The following is an 18,930-nucleotide window of genomic DNA, read 5'->3' on the forward strand; positions in this document are numbered from 1 at the left end:
TGAGGGCAGAGAAGCAATGTGGAACTTTTATATTACATAAGCACATATTGGTCACCTCCAAAAATGAATTTCTTACTCTGTAAGAAATTTTTCTTTCATGAAATCAGTAGCATTTTTCTTTATCAGTCTTTGAAGTCATGGCTGATCATTTAGTGGATCAGACTTCTTAAATCTTTTAAAATTATTAATCTTAATATAATATTATTAGCATATAGAATTGATCTGGTTATTTATAAGGTTGCAATTTGGCAGGGAAGAAAGGGAAGTTGGAGTAGAAGTGACGGGAAGAGTACTGAGGGGGTAGAGTGATTAGAGATCCTAGTGAGGATGAATAATAGGTTATGAAAGAATAAAGTCTAGATAAAAAGGTTATAGTAGGAGTTTATGATCTGATAAAGGGATCTTAGAGGTGTTGTGGTTTTTTTCTTTATCATAGAGGTAGAAACTTATTGGATGATCAAGGGTGCAATCCCTAGATCCCTATATGTAGCTTAGGTGGAATGGAGTTGGTCATGGTTGTTGAAGAGAATGAGGAATTGGGAGTTCCTTACCAGGAAATGGGGTGGAGAAGAAGACTATGAATCATGATTCGGCAGGAAGAAGAATGACATGGAAACTAGTAGATAATAGTCAGGTTCAGGTGATAAATTTAAATTGAAGCGCTTCCAATAGAAAGGTTGCTAAGTGATTGTGGGAAAGGAAATGTCAGAAGTGGCACTGGAGAACAAAAGAGCATTCCCAAGCCTCTTCAAGATCCGTATGTCAGGGGACATGAGAGAAAGCATAGCAAGTGCTAAAGGGGGTTCCCAGGAACACAGGAATATCTGTAGGAAGTCAAATCTCTGTGAGTTCTAGAAGAATGAAGGAACATGAAAGGAAGAGGTGTAAAATGAAAATGGAATTCCTGTTAAGAAACAGGAATTTCAGAGGGGACAATGAAAGGCTTAGAATTGGGAAAAAAGACAGTTATTATTCTTAAAGGATTTGGTTTAAATGTTCTAAATACGGGAGCCAAAGTTGTACAGTATTGCAGAAGAGTTTATAATGCTATATATGATGATGATGTAGTCAAATTAACAAGTATTGATTAAACACCTACTATATTCCAGGCACTGTGAAATATAATTAAATAAAGGGAAGGGTAATATGTGTGCCCTGGCTAAACACATTTCTTATCAAAGTTCAGTTTTTAAGGGAAATATTTGTAAGATTTGAAAAAATAATTATTAAAAACAAGTGAAGTAGCAATATTATGAAATATAGATTAAATTTATGGGCTTTAGCTTAGAAAATATTTTTATAAGAAATAACTCATTATTGGCTGATTCAACCATTCCCCATGTTTGGACAGATCGCAGACATTGAGCTCAAAGAGAAATGGTATAGGCCTATTCAGTGAGTTGAGGATTAGGTAAACTTTGTGCTTAAAAACCCAAACCAAAATTATTATCATCACAGTCTAAAACATAGGCTACACAAATATAAAAATATAGTACACACAAAATACATAATGTATAAATATTTAAATCATATATTTAGTCATACATTTTATATCACATTTATACAATATACAATATTTTATTATAATATATAATACATATAAATGTATAGATGTATAGTATTATGTTGTTATACTATGCATCTATATATTTATAATATACTGAATACAAATACATAATACAAATATATAAAGTATATTATATGATAGCAAACAAAACATATTTCAATATTTATGTATAGAATAAATCTATAATATAATTATATATTATATTTCTATAAATTTATGATATATTTATTGTATATTTACATATTATATATTTATAGAAAAATATAGTACACGCAAAAATTGTCTTTGCTATTCATTAAAACTGTTAATAGCATAGAACTAAGGCTCGACAATAAAATGTGGTTGCTACTTCAATAGATGCCCTTCCCCCCAACATTTTCAATGATCCTGAGGGGGTCATGAGTGAGGAGGTACTGAGAAGGAACGCAAGCACTCAAAGGATTAAAAATCAGGCAGTTTATTACTTACAGACATTTAAGTTTGTGTGGTATCTTCACCCTTCAGTCCCATGGGTGTCTCAGAAATACAGAAAATCCAGATCTCTTGGGTCTCTCTGCCCTTTTTTATGATTGTTGATGCTGGTTAGATTCACATAGACTGAATGGGAGGGGAACCTTAGGAGAAGTCACTCTGCCTGTGGTCTGTTTTTTTTTTTAGTGAGGCATTGGGGTTAAGTGACTTGCCCAGGGTCACACAGCTAGTAAGTGCTAAGTGTCTGAGGCCAGATTTGAACTCAGGTACTCCTGACTCCAGGGCCGGTGCTCTATTCACTGTGCCACCTAGCTGCCCCTGCCTGTGGTCTGGACAGTGATTCCCCTTATTAATCACAAGGACACTGTAATTAGTCAAGTTTGACAACTTTACACACCTGGATTAAATGAATTTTTGCTAATCTGATAGTCTGCTAACCTTGTATTCCTAACCCTAAATGTAGCTGATCAGTGGGCAAATACAGATCACTTCTGTGATCTAGAGCCCAGCAATAGACCAATCCTCACATTGTTATTGACATGTTACCACACCAGTTATATATCAATCATGGAAACAGTTTAGATGAAGGTCAAACTCACATAAATTGGTACAAAAAACAGTAGGAAAGAATAGTAAAATGAAGAAAATGAGAGGAGGTAAAAAAATTGAGTAGGTCTTAGAGACCCACAGACTAGCACTCAAAAAACTTGGTCCATGCCCTGAGCTGTAGGCAAATATCTTATTGTAGAGTAGATTTCCCTTTCATGGGAGGATAGAGTGAGTCTAGTCATTTTGAGTATTCAACTTCAAAGCCCTGTGCTTGGAAGCTATGTTCAAGAATGTTGAATCATGAAAATTTGCCTAAGTAATTTACTCTAACTGCAAATGTATCACCAAACTACTTAAGACAGCTAAGTATGTGTTTGTGATTTTGTTTGTTTTATTTTTCTTTTACTCACATTTTGTTGGGTTAAAAATTATTATAAATACACATTTTTTAGTTTTTCCAAGGCATCTTCATTTTAACCTCTTTTTTTTTCTTAAAGGAAAAAATTCTCCAGGAATTTTACAAGGGAAAATACAGGGAACTAAATTCTAAATTCCTTAATTAAAAATGTGACACAACTGCTTCATCTGTGTTGCTAAACTCCTAGCAGGAAACCAATACATGAGAAATTATGTATTAACTCACTCTAACCACCTGTCTTGAGCTGCTTGAGATCAATGTGTGATCACGGTATGACCACTATCTTTCCAGTAAATGTGATTCTGCCACAGAATAACTAGGTTATGGTGGATATGGCACCTTCATACAGTGCTTCACGAGCAGAATTCTTCTTTATTCGTTTTATTTTCATTTATGTGCCATATAAAGGATGTCTGAGGGAAAAAAGAGAATTAGAACATTGTGAATATGTGAGATACACTTTCCAATCATAAAAATAAAGGACTTAACATTAAATATAAGTAAGAGAATAACTAAAATCACACTTCCTCTGGACAAAAGTTAAAATCATAAAGATATGTTGCCTTTAAAAAAAATAAAAAAGGAAAGCATGTTGTTGTGTACACCTACTTTATTCATTTACAAAAGATATAACTTCGGTGGGAAGCAAGTTAATTCATACCACTGGGCTACCCACCAATCTCAACAAACTTTGTAAATTAGAATTACGGAGTTAGGGAATAAGACATGTGTGGTTAACATTGGTCTAGTTTGTGGCTGCGTAAGCTAAATCTTTGGGAATTGGTTTAAAAAATTTTTTAAATTATTTTTCAATTATCAAGCTTTTTTCCTCCTCTTCCCTCTCCTCATTCCCTGAAAAAATTACAGAAACTCAATATTACATAAACACAATTGGAACATATTCCCATATTGGTTGCCTCCTCTAAAGATGCATTTTTTATTCTGCACTATGGAGGTGGATTGATTCTTCTTTCTCAGTCCTCTGAAATTATGGGTGATCATAATCACAACACTACAAGTTATGGCTTATATAATTCTCTGATTTACTAGATCTTTCAAAATTGTTCATTCAAATAATAATAATGTTATAATTTAAATTGTTCCTTTGGTTCTGCTCATTTCACTCTGAATCAGTTCATCAGTCATGTCTCCTTGAAATCATCTTTTTCCTTTTTTCTTATACAAATAGTGTGATAGATTCCATTTCATTGCATATCATGATATGTTGTCATTCCCTAATTGATGGGTATCCTTTTAGTATTGTGGTAAAATAATGGAATTTGGGAGATACCCAGGGGTCTGACTTGATTGACTTAGTAGTGTTTGAATTGGGTGTGAATGAGAAACTACTAAGTACCCACTTAAAGGTGATTAGATTTTAGCCACAACTGGCCTGCCCTGTTAGAGGTAGCTTAATTTGGCCAACCCTGAGAAGGAGTGTCCTCAGAGGCTTTGGACTACATCATCAACACACTACTTGAAGGACTTCCCCTTTGGGGGAGGGAGAAAAAGGTAGAAAAGGGGACCCCAACAGGAAGTAACACTCTCTCTCACTCGCTTTCTGGCCTTGAAGGAGTTTAGGAGTGGACTAGCTGCCATAGAAATTATGGACCCCTGGTGGTGAGTTAAATCCAGCCCTTTGAATTAGCTGAGCTGGAAGCAAGTTTGGGGATTGTATAGGCTTTTGTTAGAGTTAGGGGGAGTATCCATTTTCCTTTTTCCTTATTCCCTTGTCCTTGACTTTATTAATTTCACCTTTGCTGTGTATTTTATTCCCATTAAATAAAACCTAATTTGTTTGTGGAAAAGAGACTGTTAAGCTCTTTTCTTATTGGCCTGGGAGAAATAACTAAAAAGGGAAGTTCAGAGGGGAGGAAACTTTGAACCTAGAGGTCCCTCATTTTCTGAGCCCCAATATTATGGCAAGCCACCCAATTAACTCTCTCCATATTAAGTTTGGCCCCTACGGTATCCAAATATTTTTTTTCATATAGGACTTTTTTTCTTCTTTCTTTGATCTCTTTGGGCTATAGGCCTAATATTGGTGGGTGTTTTTTTTCTGAGTAAGTTATTTTTGGTTGTAGACCTCTATCTTTTGTCTTTTGATATATCTCATTCTATATATGCTACTCCTCTGTAGGGTAATTGATAAAGTTTTGTGTAATTCCTTCTTGTGGTTCCTTGATATTTGAGTTCCCTCTTTTTGGTCCTTACTGCATTTTTTCCTCTCTTATCTGAAGCTCTGGATTTTGGGTATGAGATTTCTTTTAGGAGGTGATTAGTGGATTCTTCTATTTTTACATTGTGTTCTTTGATTAAAACAAGAGAACAATGTAAAAACAGATTAAAATCTACCAATCACCTTCTGAAAGAAACCCCCAAATGTCAGTAACCAATGATTCTCATTATCTCTCAATCTATTTTCTGGGATAATTATTTTTGAATTTAAGTACATTCCATTTTCTTCTATTTTTTCAAATTTGGACTTTTTGTTTTTGTTTTTTTGCAGGGTAATGAGGGTTAAATGACTTGCCCAGGGTCACACAGCTAGTAAGTGTCAAGTGTCTGAAGCTGGATTTGAACTCAGGTCCTCCTTAATCCAGGGCCAGTGCTTTATCCACTGTGCCACCTAACTGCCGCCTGGACTTTCTTTTTTTTTTTTTTCTTTTTTGGTTTGGGCAATGAGGGTTAAGTGACTTGCCCAAGGTCACACAGCTTGTAAGTGCCAAGTGTCAGAGGCTGGATTTGAATCCAGGTACTCCTGAATCCAGGGCCAGTGCTCTATCCACTGCACCACCTAGCTGCCCCCTGGACTTTCTTTTAATAATTTTTTTTTGTCTCCTAGAATCATTAGCTTTTATTTGGTCCATTTTAACTTTTAGGGAATTAGGTCCTGCTTCCTGTACTAATAAAGATTATGGATACCTTTTATGCAATTTATAGACTTAGATGGTCAGTCACCCAGGACACCGAAAGGTTAAGTGATTTGCCCAGGGAGATAAAGTCAATAAACATTTATCAAGTGCCTACTAAGTGCTAAACACTGTGCTAAGTGCTGAGGCTACAAAAAGGCTCACAGTCTAATGGCAGAGACAACAGGCAAACAAATACATACAAACTACAAACAGGCAATAATTAACAAAAAGAAGGCTCTAGAATTAAGAACCATTGGAACATGTTTCCAGTAGAAGATGGGATTTAAATTGGGACTTAAAGGAAGTCAGGGAATCCAGGAGTCAGAAATGAATAGGGAAAATGTTCCAGCCATATGGGACAGCCAGAGAAAATGCCCAGAACTAACACTTACTAGCTGTGTGACCCTGGGCAAGTCACTTAACCCCAATTGTCTTAAAAAAAAAAAAAGAAAATGCCCCGAGCCAAGAGATGGAGGGTCTTATTTGGGAAATAGCAAGGAGGGAAGTGTCACTGGATAGAAGAGTAAGTGGTGGGGAGTAAGGGGTAAGAAGACTGGAGAGGTAGGAGGGGGCTACTTAGTAAAGGGCTTTGAATGCCAACAGAGGATTTTGTATTTGATCCTGGAGGCAATAGGGAATCACTGGCATTTTTTGAGAAGGAAGGAGGCATAGTCGGACCTGGACTTGAGGAAACTCACTCTGCCATTAGAGTGGAAGATAAATTGGAGGAAGAACCCTGAAGCAAGCTGACCCACCAGTAGGCCATTGTAATAGTCCAGCATGGCCTTCCCTTGGGTCAGGGCAATGACAGGAGACAAGGGGACATCATATTGGAGAGACGTTACAGAAATAAAATCCACAGGTCTTAGCAGCAGGTAGGATATGGGGAGTGAGATAATGAGACACCCAGGATGGCTTCTAGGTTGTGAGCCCAATTGTCTAATTAGTAACATACATGCTAAAAATTCAAAACTGCATTAATTAAACAAAAATTTTAAAATGCACAGAAGGGGGGAGCAGCTAGGTGGCATGGTAGATAGAGCACCAGCCCTGAAGTCAGGAAAACCTGAGTTCAAATCTGGCCTTGGACACTTTATTAGTTGTGTGACCCTGGCAAAGTCACCTAACTCTGATTGACTGCAAAAAATGTTTTAAAAATGCACAGAAGAAAACAAAAAAAGTGTAGAAGGGGACAATGACTGAGCAATTTTGTTACTACAGTATCCATCCACCTATCTGTGTACATATATAATATATATACATTTATAGACACACACATAAACCCAAGAACTGTTTTTAAATAATAAAAATTTCTTTCATTTTTTTCCCTTCCATGTTTTCAATGACAATAAAATTCACATATTAAATTATCACAAGCCAAATTAAATGTTTTATATTTTAAAATTGTTTCATTCACTTTCATTTTGCTACCAGAACTTTTTAGTGTTTCTTAGATTGGAATCCCTTTTCCAGAACTATGTGAACAAAGGACAAACTCTCAACCTCAGAGTTATCTCCAGATATCCTTCACTTCTATCTTTTCTGCTTAAAACAACAACAACAACAACAACAACAGACTTGTGTGGGCAGCTAGGTGACATAGTGTTTAGAGTGCTGGTCCTGGAGTCAGGAGGGCCTGAGTTCAAATTTGGCCTCAGATACTTACTAGCTGTGTGACCCTGGGCAAGGCACTTAACCTGGATTGCCACCAAAAAACCAACCAACCAGACCTGTGAATTGTAGAAAACTCTCAGGGAAGAAACTCCCTGCACTGATGCAGACAGGCCTTTGCCTGCAGTTGGGAATTTTCATGGTTTGGCCAGACTCACTCAACACTCTAAGGCCAGAACTCTATTATACTCTACCACTTGCTGGGCTACTACAATTAAACAATCACTAATGTATATGTACAATTGTTTCAACTAATGCTGTTTTTCTCACAACTTACAGTGTTGAAGGCTGAGAGCCCAAGGAAAAGATGCAACAGGGGATGGTGCAGACTGTGCATTAAATGGTCACCAGATGAAATATCTTCAGGGGAGCTCATTCACCCAACCAAGATAGTGTTCATTTTTGATTACTGTCTGCACCGAGTGGTGTATTATAAGGTGAATGGTCTGGAAGCCCCTCATCCCCTTCGGAGAGGGAGACAAACGAGCGTGCCTCTAAACAGTAAAATGATCTTCACTTCTTGGGTGGAAGAGGTCTTCTTAAGCCAATTTTCTTGTCTTTTAGCAAAGACTGAACGTGCTCTGCTGCCTTTTTCTGAAGTTCAATTTCATTTAAGTGCTTCAGTTCATACGCCCTTTCAGCTTCTATTGCTAAGATAAAAACCAAAACATCAAGTATTTATTAAGTGACTACTCTATACCCAGCACTGGACAAGATGTTTGTTGGTCATACAAAGAGAGAAACAACAGTTCCTAATGTGAAGGAGCTTATAAATTAATTAGATAGAACACATACACACAGATATGTGTATGAATACATGTTAAATATATACAAGGTAATTTGGGGAAGGATGAGGCACTCACAGCTGAAGGGATTAGCAAAATCTGCACTTGAGCTGAATTTTGAAGGAAGCTCAAGATTCTAAGAAGCAAAGGAAAGGCAGCTAGGTGGTGCTGCAGTGGGTAAAGCACCAGCCCTGGATTCAGGAGGACCAGAGTTCAAATCCTCATTGTCCTGAAAAAAAAGAAAGAAAGAAAGAAAGAAAGAAAGAAAGAAAGAAAGAAAGAAAGAAAGAAAGAAAGAAAGAAAGAAAGAAAGAAAGAAAGAAAGAAAGAAGGAAAAGAGAAGCAAAGGAGACAAAAAATTGAACTTTTTGTAACAATCTGGTTGGATTGAGGAGAATATGAAGGGGAATAATGTGTAAAAAGCCTGGAAAGGTTGGTAGAAGCAAGGATGAAAAGGGTTTTAAATGCTGAATAATGAAGTTTGTACTTGGTCCCAGTGGCAATAGAAAGCTCCCAGGATTTATGAAGCAGTGGAGTGGTATGGCATGACCAGACTTGACCTTTTGGAATAATAATAATTTGGTGAGTGTATGGAGAATATCCAGGAGATATGGAGATAACCAGGAGCTGTATGGAGAATATTGGAGAGGAGAGAGGAATTGAAGCAGGGAAACCAATTAGAAGGTAACTGCAATTGTCTACATGACGTGTGGAGAGACAACCAGATTGTGTGAGTAGAGAGAAGGGGACAGATATGATCAATAGGAAATAGACACCACATGGTTTGATTGACTTTTTCCATCAAGTATAAGTTGATATAAAATCAATTTTTTTTTTGGTTTGACTCTTAGCCAATCACATCCTAAATACTTAATATAAAGGTGCTTCATCTTCATCATTGAGCTACTGCTATGTGCTGGGCTCTGAGCCAGAAAACAGGAGAGTGTGTCTATGAATGTGAATCCATTTGGTCATTTCTATTAGAGGATATCTGGATTAAGTTAAAGACATTTTAACCAACAAGAAAAATGTGACATTTACAATTAAGAAGTACTTAGGGAGCTTACTTTCTGCTGTGGGGAGTAGTACATCTTCAGTTTTTTTTCCAGGATTCATTTTAAAAGGACTGCCATAAATAATATCTTCAAAAAGAGGCACTCCAATATTTGCAATGTTGTTGTACAAGGCCTTTGTAAGCAAAGCTAGCTCCCAGGGCTCTTGACTGTGACAGAAATAAGTAGATACTGTGAATTAGTCAACACACAAACATATAGAAAGCTACAATAAAATAGATGCTCTCCATTCAGGCGATTGTTTGACTCCCCAAGGCTGCTAATCTGGTTAGTAGAGGACATCCTATGTGCAATAATAACATAGAAATGCATCTGTATACTGCTCAGTCAGGAGAATACTGGAATGAGCAGGCTCTTATTGTAATGAGATTTGGGGTGGGGGTTGAGGGGGGGGACAGGGAGACTGTCTCTGCCCTTGCAAAGAATTATTTTTCTGCTGCCCAACAGCTTCACTAAGCTTAAGTACATGCCCCCTTTGCCCCTGTAATTCATGGATAAATAGAAAACAAAACCAATTGGCTTCAGGTGCCTACCATGGTTTTTTGTTTTGTTTTGTTTTAACATTGCTTTTGAATGATCACCAACCTTATATCATAGAATTATGGGATTTCATAGATGGAAGGGACCTAGGTTACCATCTATTCTAATTCATACCTGACAAAGAATCCTCTATAACACACCTAACTCTATAACACCTATCTGGTTTTGTTGAAAACCCCTTAAGTAAAGGGGTCACACTACCTCCTCCCCAGGCAGCTCATCCACTTTTTGGTTAGTTCTAATTATTTGGAAGCATTTCCTGACATCAAGCCCAAGTTTGTCTCTTTGCAATTTCTACCCTGAGATCCTAATTGGGCCTTCTGGATCAAGGAGAACAGGTCTTAATCCTTCTTTCACAATAGGACTATCATGTCCTCCCCCAAACTTTTATTTTCCAAGTTAACCATCCTTAGTTTCTTCGACTGATCCTTATATGACGAGTACTCAAGGCTCTTCATTAAACTGGTTGCCCCCATCTAGATATCAGTTCTTACTTTCTGTAGTCTATCCAAGACATCAGCTTTTCTTGGTCCTTGTTGAAAACCTCCTTGACAATGTACAGATCTGCTCTTCGCCCTTTGATCCTTTATGAACTCTCTTTGGGGGTTCCAAATTTTCAACTTCTATTTAACCAAATTCTCAGCTAATAATATTGTACCCTGAGCTATCTCAGATAATGCCATGGAAAACTCCAGGTTGCTCTGTACTTTTGAGTCCCACACCATTGGTCCCACCCCAGAATACGGTGCCTTGATAAACCAGATGGATGTTACTAAAAATGTCAAGAAAGAAGACCCACATTTAACATTTTATACATATTGCACTATTTTTTTGGATATCATAAGAAAATTATATCTGCAATACCAGCTCCACAGAGTTAGTCATATTTTCCCCACAGTGTTTAAGAACCTGCTAGTTAACCAACTGGTCAGAAATAAGGCCATTTTACTCCAAAAAACAATTCCAAAGATAGACTATTAACAAGCCTATGGAGCCTTTAATGTTATACTGGAAAAAGGATATAATACATACATTTAGTTTTTAAATTTAAAAATATATATTTTGGGGTTTTTTTAAATTTTGTTTTGTTTTTGTTTTTTTAGTGAGGCAATTGGGGTTAAGTGACTTGCCCAGAGTCACACAGCTAGTAAGTGTTAAGTGTCTGAGGCCGGATTTGAACTCAGGTACTCCTGACTCCAGGGCCGGTACTCTATCCACTGCGCCACCTAGCTGCCCCCCCCCCAAAAATATATATATATATATATTTTTTAGGGAGGCAATTGGGGTTAAGTGACTTGCCCAGGGTCACACAGCTAGTAAGTGTTAAATGTCTGAGGCCAGATTTGAACTCAGGTCCTCCTGACTCCAGGGCTGGTGCTCTATCCACTATGCCAGCTAGCTGCCCCCAAAATATATATATTTTTAATTCTAAATTCTCTCCTTCCCTTTACCCCTCACCCACCCATTGAGAAGGCAAAAAATATACCTGTTTTACACACACACACACACACACACACACACACGAAGTTATGCAAAACACATTTCCACATTAGCCATATTGTGAGAAAAAAAGTTTCAACCTGCATTTAGAGTCCCCTGGAAATGGATAGAATTCTTCATTATTGAGTCCTTTGGAATTGGAATCATCATGGATCATTGTAATGATCAGAGTTGCTAAGTCTTTCACAGTTGATTATTGCTACAGTATTGCTGTTACTGTATACATTGTTCCCCTGGTTCTGTTCACTTCACTTTGCATCAGTTAATAATTTCTTCCCAGTCTTCTGAAACTGTCCCCTTCATAGTCTCTTACAGCACAATAGTATTTCATCACAATCATATAACTATAACTTAATAAATACATTTATAACATTTGTGTCAGAAAAGGATCTAGGTTAATTTTGACAGTTGTCACACTTTTATTGCCTAAAGCCTCTTCTAGAAACCTGAGAAAAGTTCAACATTGACACAAATTCTACTCTCAAGAGCATACTGGACTTATTATATAAGACATTTTATAATATTAAAAGGAAAATCTTAGCACAAACTATATATTGTTATAAATCAAATTCTTAGTTTATAGGACTCACTCCAGCTCTTTTCTAGATTCCCCAGGAGGAAAGAAGTGATTTGAACCCAGTTGACAGAAAAAAAGGGAGATGTTATGCAATTATCATATCCACCTTTTCATCATCCCAAGTCTTTAATTTTTTGTTTGTTTTGTTTTTTGGGGTGGGGCAATGAGGGTTAAGTGACTTGCCCAGGGTCACATAGCTAATAAGTGTCAAGTGTCTGAGGCCAGATTTGAACTCAGGTCCTCCTGAATCCAGGGCTGGTGCTTTATCCACTGTGCCACCTAGCTGCCCCGCCCCAAATCTTCAATTTTTAAAGTTTTAGTTTTTTTATGAGTGGTTTGAGATGAGGACTTGAAGTCAGGAGGCCTGTGCTCATATCCTCCCATTGACATTGGGTTGAGATGACTCACTTCATCTTTCTGAGCCTCATTTTTCTTATCTGTAATGCTTTGTAAACCTTGAAGTGCCATAGAAATATTAACTAAGGCATATAAATATAAACAAAGGCAAAAAGCTCTGCTTAACTCTGGATCCCTGGGTGTACTGGGTATTAATATCACACAATGCCTTGTAATCAGATCAACAAAGCACTACTGCTATTGGGCCAGCCTCCAAATCATGGAAATCCTTCTATTATAATGAATTTTCCAATGAAATTTTACCTGTCATTCAAATTAAGACCCATACATACCTCAAACTTCAAGAAAACTATCATAAATACTGACTTACTCTACATTTTTCTAAAGTTGTGGCTTCATGGCATCCCAAGAGAATGTGCATTTCAAAGGCAATTGTTTAAATCCTCCAAATAAAATTAAATTGATTTAAAATATAAATATATCATGGAATTGTTATTAGATGGAAGAAAAACATGAAGCAAATAGGATATGAAAATCCACAAAGATTGCAAACTCTACATAGTCCTTTGGATTTTTAAATTTATTTGTACTCTTTTTATTTTGTTCTTTCTTTTTCATGAACTATAAATATGTAGTTCATTAATGTTTCCGAACTTATAGACCTTTATCAGCTTTCTTTATCCTAACATTATAATAGTCTGTATAAACTATGTAAAGGGAAACTTTTTGCAGCTCCCTCAGATGAAGGAATAATGGTCGTGAAGAAAATAAACTGGATGGGGAGAGCACTAGCTAAGAGGAGTTATGGAGAAAAAAAAAAGATTACAAACCAGTATACCATGTGGCTACATATACTATTCTTTTAGAGCTTGTCTTCATATGACAGGGATGATGGGCAAGGTGCAACATCTGTATAATCCCCAAAAGTGAACGTCATGAAGACATGTGCTGAACTGTGAAAGGCACAGCTTTTTTTATGTTGTTTGGTTGTTTCAGTCGTGTCTGACTTTCTGTGACCCTATTATTGAAGTGCTTTGTCATTTCCTTCTCTAACTCATTTTACAGATGAGGAAAATGAGGCAAACAGGATTAAGTGACTTGCTCAGGGTCACAGAGCTAAGTAAGTGTCTGAGGCCATAGTAGAACTCAGGAAGATTAATCCTAATTTCAGGCCCAGCAATCTATCCATTACACCACCTAACGGTACTCATCAAAATCCAGATCATTGAGTTCATGAGGTTTTACTTCCTTTTTGATATATCTTCCTTTGAAAAGTAGTCCCCTTCTGGCCTGAGGTCCTGTCTTTACAGGCTTTGAACAGGCTAGTTCTCACAAACAAAAAATAGTTTAGAGGCACCATCATAGGCTATAACAGAAGGCAACTGGAACATTTTCAGTGGCCTGTGAAAGTAACCTACCTCTTCAAGATGAAGGAGAAACCAGCAACCTGTTTTTTACAGTGGGTATGGATTAAGATGTGAGAAATGTTCTATCAGATGCCACTAGAAAGATGGGGGTATTTAAAAACTTTATTTTTAGGGGCAGCTAGGTGGCACAGTGGATAGAGCACTGACCCTGGATTCAGGAAGACCTGCGTTCAAATCTGACCTCAGACACTTGAGACTAGCTGTGTGACCCTGGCAAGTCTCTTAACCCCAGTCGCCTCACCAAAAAAAAAAAAAAGAATAGCTGTAAAAACTTAATTTTTATCATACATTCTCTATCAGTACTTACACGTTGTAACAACTTCTATGCAGAATTGATTTCACCGTGTGCTTTCTTGGCAAGCCGTATGCCATAGTGAATAATTACAATTCGACCTCTTTGGATGTAAAAATAAGATCTTCTTTTGTCACCCTTTGTCTGAAATGTTCACAGCAGGGAGGATTAATGCCAATGTTTTTCATTTGAAATTTATTCCAAACAAAACCCAGCAACAACATTCAGAATAAACCCTTGAAAAACTTACCCCTCTACTCTTTTCAGTGTTTACTCTGGATATTACTTGATTCTCTTTTTTTTTTTTTCCCCCGGGGCAATGGTGGTTAAGTGACTTGCCCACAGTTTATTAGGCAGCTAATAAGTGTCAAGTGTCTGAGGCTAGATTTGAACTCAGATACTCCTGAATCCAGGGCTGGTGCTTTATCCACTGTGCCACCTAGCTGCCCCTCGATTATCTTTTTCTTGCTACCAATTAAATCATTCCCTCCTCTCAAACAGAATGTCACTGTTGATGAGGAGGGATAAATCAACAACAATAGCACCCTGTTAGAATTATTAAACTATGATTTACTTGCTGCCTGATCTCAGAATCTCCAAATAAGAAAAGATATCAGTAGTCATTTTGTCCAGCCCACTCCTATTTCTCCTCCACAACATTGTTGAGCAATGGCCATCTGCTTGAAGACCTTCAGATCCAGGAGAATCTGAAGATGCTGTTGACATATTGAACATAATTGCCATTTACATTATGGAACATAATTGAAGACATATCCTGAACCCCATTCTTCTGCATAGAGGGATTCAAGAAGATAAAGGGAGATTAGTGACAAGAGCTGTGGTCCTGACCCTTGGAGATGAAAGAGGACAGTCCATGCAGTTCTCATGTAGTACCCTACTTGGATCACAAAAACCACCCAAAATTCCAGATATAATTGAGCCAGTAGCTGAAAGATATGAACAGAACCAAACAATGACCAATAGTGCTGAATGGAGACGACTTGAATGGGAGGATTGGGAGGAGGATGAAGAAACCAAAAACTTTCTATTCCTGAAACCTTGGGAGCTTGAAGACCCATCTTTACCTTCCAAGTACATTCACTTAAGTTTTGGATGTGTATGTTACATGAAAAACTTCATCTACCCAATACTCTTTTTTTTTTTCATGAGGCAATTGAGGTTAAGTGACTTGCCCAGGGTCACACAGCTAGTAATTGTTAAATGTCTGAGGCTGGATTTGAACTCAGGTCCTCCTGAATCCAGGGCTAGTGCTCTATCCACTGCACCACCTAGCTGCCCCTACCTAACTCTTGAGTTTAACTTGTTAGAGTCATGCAGAACAAATCTGATCCCTCTTTCTGTATGACAATCTTTCATATACCCAAGGACAGTCAAAATGATGAACCTGCCCCCATCTTCTCTTTTCCAGGCTAAACATTTCCAGTTTTCAAATGGTCCTTGTATAGCACAGTCTCCAGTCCTCCCAACATTCTGGTCTCTCCCTTCTAATTTGTTATCATCCTTCCTAAAATGTAGTACCCTGAAATATTACAGATGCTTTCTCACAGGGTTAGCCCAGTATTTTCCATTTTCATTCAGTCATAGCTGTCTCCTCATGACCCCATTTGGGGTTTCCTTGGCAAAGATACTGGAGTAGTTTGCCATTTCCTTCTCCAGCTTGTTTTATAGATGAGGAAACTGAGGCAAACAGGGTTAGTGACTTGCCTAGGGTCACACAGCTGAGATCAGATTTGAATCCAGGTCTGCTGGGTATCTATCCACTGTGCCACCTAACAGGCCTATTTTCATTACCACCTTGTGTTTGTGACAAGGATGATGTTTGCCAGAGATTGAATGTGACTTTTCCAGGGATTACCTTTCTCTCTCTTCACCCTAACCCATTCAAAAATAAAATACAAATGTAAACTAGAAGATATTGTTTCGTTTTTTTTTTTTAGTGAGACAATTGGGGTTAAGTGACTTGCCCAGGGTCACACAGCTAGTAAGTGTTAAGTGTCTGAGGCCGGATCTGAACTCAGGTACTCCTGACTCCAGGGCCGGTGCTCTATCCACTGCGCCATCTAGCTGCCCCCCGATATTGTTTCTTAATGTAAAGACTGGACTATTTAGAAAAATCACAAATCTCAAATTTTAAACAGTTTTGTCGTATTTGCTTTCTATAACATTCAGACAAATGGTGTGATTTTCTTGAAGAGCACTCGTGTACCTTCCAAAGCAGTGTATCTCACTTTGGTGAAAACTGATTCTAAGGAAATTTTCCCATACATAGAAAACTGTTCAATTTCTACCCATTGCTCTCCATCTGACTTTAAAGGGATACACTTTCTAGAACCGAGCCTCCTACTTTCCCAAGGGAATTTATTAAATGATGTTTTCTTGAATTGGTTTTGTTTTGGAGGCAGGATATTCCTTTGAATAAAGGCAATTGTGACCTTACAGCGCCTGAAACCTGTGGGTCTGGATTCACCCAGCATTTCATCCAACCCTATCTCTCTTCTTCCCCTGTTCCCGGCTCCCATCCTTCCTCTGCTCCCCCACCCCACACCCAGCGGTTCCCTGATCTGGCTTTCTTCCCCCCCCCTACCCTGCACTTGTAAACACACACATACACAAACTCACACACACAGACACACACACACACACCCCTCTGAGGCAGCCTAGCCTCTCCCAGTTTCCTCACCGATGTTCGCCTTCTCGGAGGTCTCCTTCCGAGGGGGATGGATGGCCCGGTCCTCAGCGCCAGACAGGCGGAGGCATCAGGCCGGCTCTGTTCAGCCCCAGCGCCCACGCACCCGCTCCCCTCCCAGAACAGCTTCTGCTGGGACTGCTCCTCCCGGCAGTTGCTGCCCGGGGTCCTGCCCGGGCGCTGACGCAGGTGGCCCACAATAAAGGGGCTTTGTGGCCAACCCCCGTACCCGGAGGGCAGTGCCAGGCCGGCAGTGCCCCAGAGCCGGCTCCAAAGCTTACAATGTCAAGCGGTAGTTGATCAATGGAAAGAGCTCAGAACTTGGGAGTCTCAGGATCTGAGTTAAAATTCCCAGTTCTTCCACGACTTTCTTTGGTAGAGTCACTGACCTCAGTTTCTTCATATGTAAAAGGAGATGGGTGGACCGTGTGAATTCTATGCTCTCTTTTTGTTTGCAGAGGTGGAGGGCTATGTATGTGAAATGTTTCATTTACTGTTAAATATGATAGATGTAGGTAGGGTGTGAGGAGGGATATATTAAGAAATGAAGGTAAGAACAGTATCAATAAACATGTAGAAAAAGAAAAAGTGTGGACACCTCTGTTTTTTTTTTAAATTTTTAATTTTCTGTATTTCCATAACAGCTAGCATCAATAATCCTGGACATTCAAAATGAAAGTCATAATTTTGTACCATTTTCTTTCTGGTCATATTTTAAGCTACAAGAAAGAATAGTACATGATTTGGAGGGAGGGAGAAGTCCCAACACAGAAAACAAATAAGGAAGTTAAAGAAATACAACACATTTTTAAAAGTTCTATGTGCACAGCAGTATCCCAAGGCATTAGGAGAGATAGCAGTGACCTGGTAAAAGTTTAACAAATGTATGCCATAACACACTTTAAAGTTAATCTGCATAATTGATGTGCAGTTCAATTTATAATAATCTTTTTTGTATTATTCTACTATATTATAGAAATGCTTGTTTTATTTTTCAAGTTCAGAATAAAATAAAGTATTTTAAAAATTAATATGCACTATTATCATTTCCCACAACATTTTAAAGTCTAGACAATCAACAGAAAATAATTTGAGCCCTGTTTTGTAGCATTTGTGGACTTTTGAGCTGCAAATACTCACACTGCAAATTTAATAACTGGCTCTCTGTTGAAGTTCACCCAACAAGAGCACTGGAGAATCACAAAATCAAGTGGAATGTGATATATGAAAGGAAAGAAATGTTCTAGAGGTGGAATTGATAGAACTGAATGGATATGAGAAGAGGAAAAGGTCAAAGACAAACCCAAGTCAGTCAGTCAATCAAGCATTTATTCAGGACTTACTGTGCCAGGCATTGGAAACCAGGTGAATGGTGGTAACTAATAGAAATTATGAAGTTGTTGAGGAAACTAAGGCTGAAAGAGTTTAAAAGGAGTTTAAAAGTTAAAAAAAAAAAGTTTAAAAACAAGTAAGTATGTAAGGAAATACTCAAACTCAGGTCCTGCCCTCAGGGAGATCATATTCTTTTTTTTTTTTTTTTTTGGTGAGGCAATTGGTTGCACAGGGTCACACAGCTAATGTCATGTCTGACTCTGGATTTGAACTCAGGTTCTCCTGAATCCAGGGCCGGTACTCTATCCACTGGACCTCCTAGCTGCCCCGGGAGATCATATTCTTTTTTTTTTTTTTTAGTGAGGCAATTAGGGTTAAGTGACTTGCCCAGAGTCACACAGCTAGTAAGTGTTAAGTGTCTGATGTCGGATTTGAACTCAGGTACTCCTGACTCCAGGGCTGGTGCTCTATCCACTTCACCTCCTAGCTGCCCCGGGAGATCATATTCTAATGAAAACAATTGTGTACATTTAAGCTATATGCAGTTTAAATGGGGAGGTAGGTGCTATTATTATCCCCATTTTACAGATGAGGAAACTGAGGGTGAGAGATTATGACTTGACCAGGATCACATAGTCAACTATTAAGTATCTAGCGGGCAGCTAGGTGGCGCAGTGGATGGAACACTGGCCCTGGATTCAGGAGGACCTGAGTTCAAATCCAGCCTCAAACACTTGACACTTACTAGC

At 38.2% G+C, this 18,930-nt stretch overlaps 1 protein-coding gene across 1 annotated transcript; it reads right to left on the minus strand.

The window, feature by feature from the left end:
* Positions 1–3,114: 3,114 nt before the first annotated feature.
* C6H4orf36 (chromosome 6 C4orf36 homolog) lies at positions 3,115–16,979 on the minus strand. The gene is made up of 5 exons (XM_043973524.1): positions 16,844–16,979; positions 14,158–14,286; positions 9,444–9,598; positions 7,869–8,241; positions 3,115–3,418 (listed from the first exon to the last, which is right to left on the minus strand). The coding sequence occupies exons 2-4, from the start codon at positions 14,220–14,222 to the stop codon at positions 8,105–8,107; spliced, it is 357 nt and encodes a 118-aa protein (XP_043829459.1). The 5' UTR covers positions 14,223–14,286; positions 16,844–16,979; the 3' UTR covers positions 3,115–3,418; positions 7,869–8,104.
* Positions 16,980–18,930: the final 1,951 nt, after the last annotated feature.

Source organism: Dromiciops gliroides, chromosome 6 (assembly GCF_019393635.1).
Source record: "Dromiciops gliroides isolate mDroGli1 chromosome 6, mDroGli1.pri, whole genome shotgun sequence".
NCBI classification, from domain to species: Eukaryota; Metazoa; Chordata; class Mammalia; order Microbiotheria; family Microbiotheriidae; genus Dromiciops; species Dromiciops gliroides.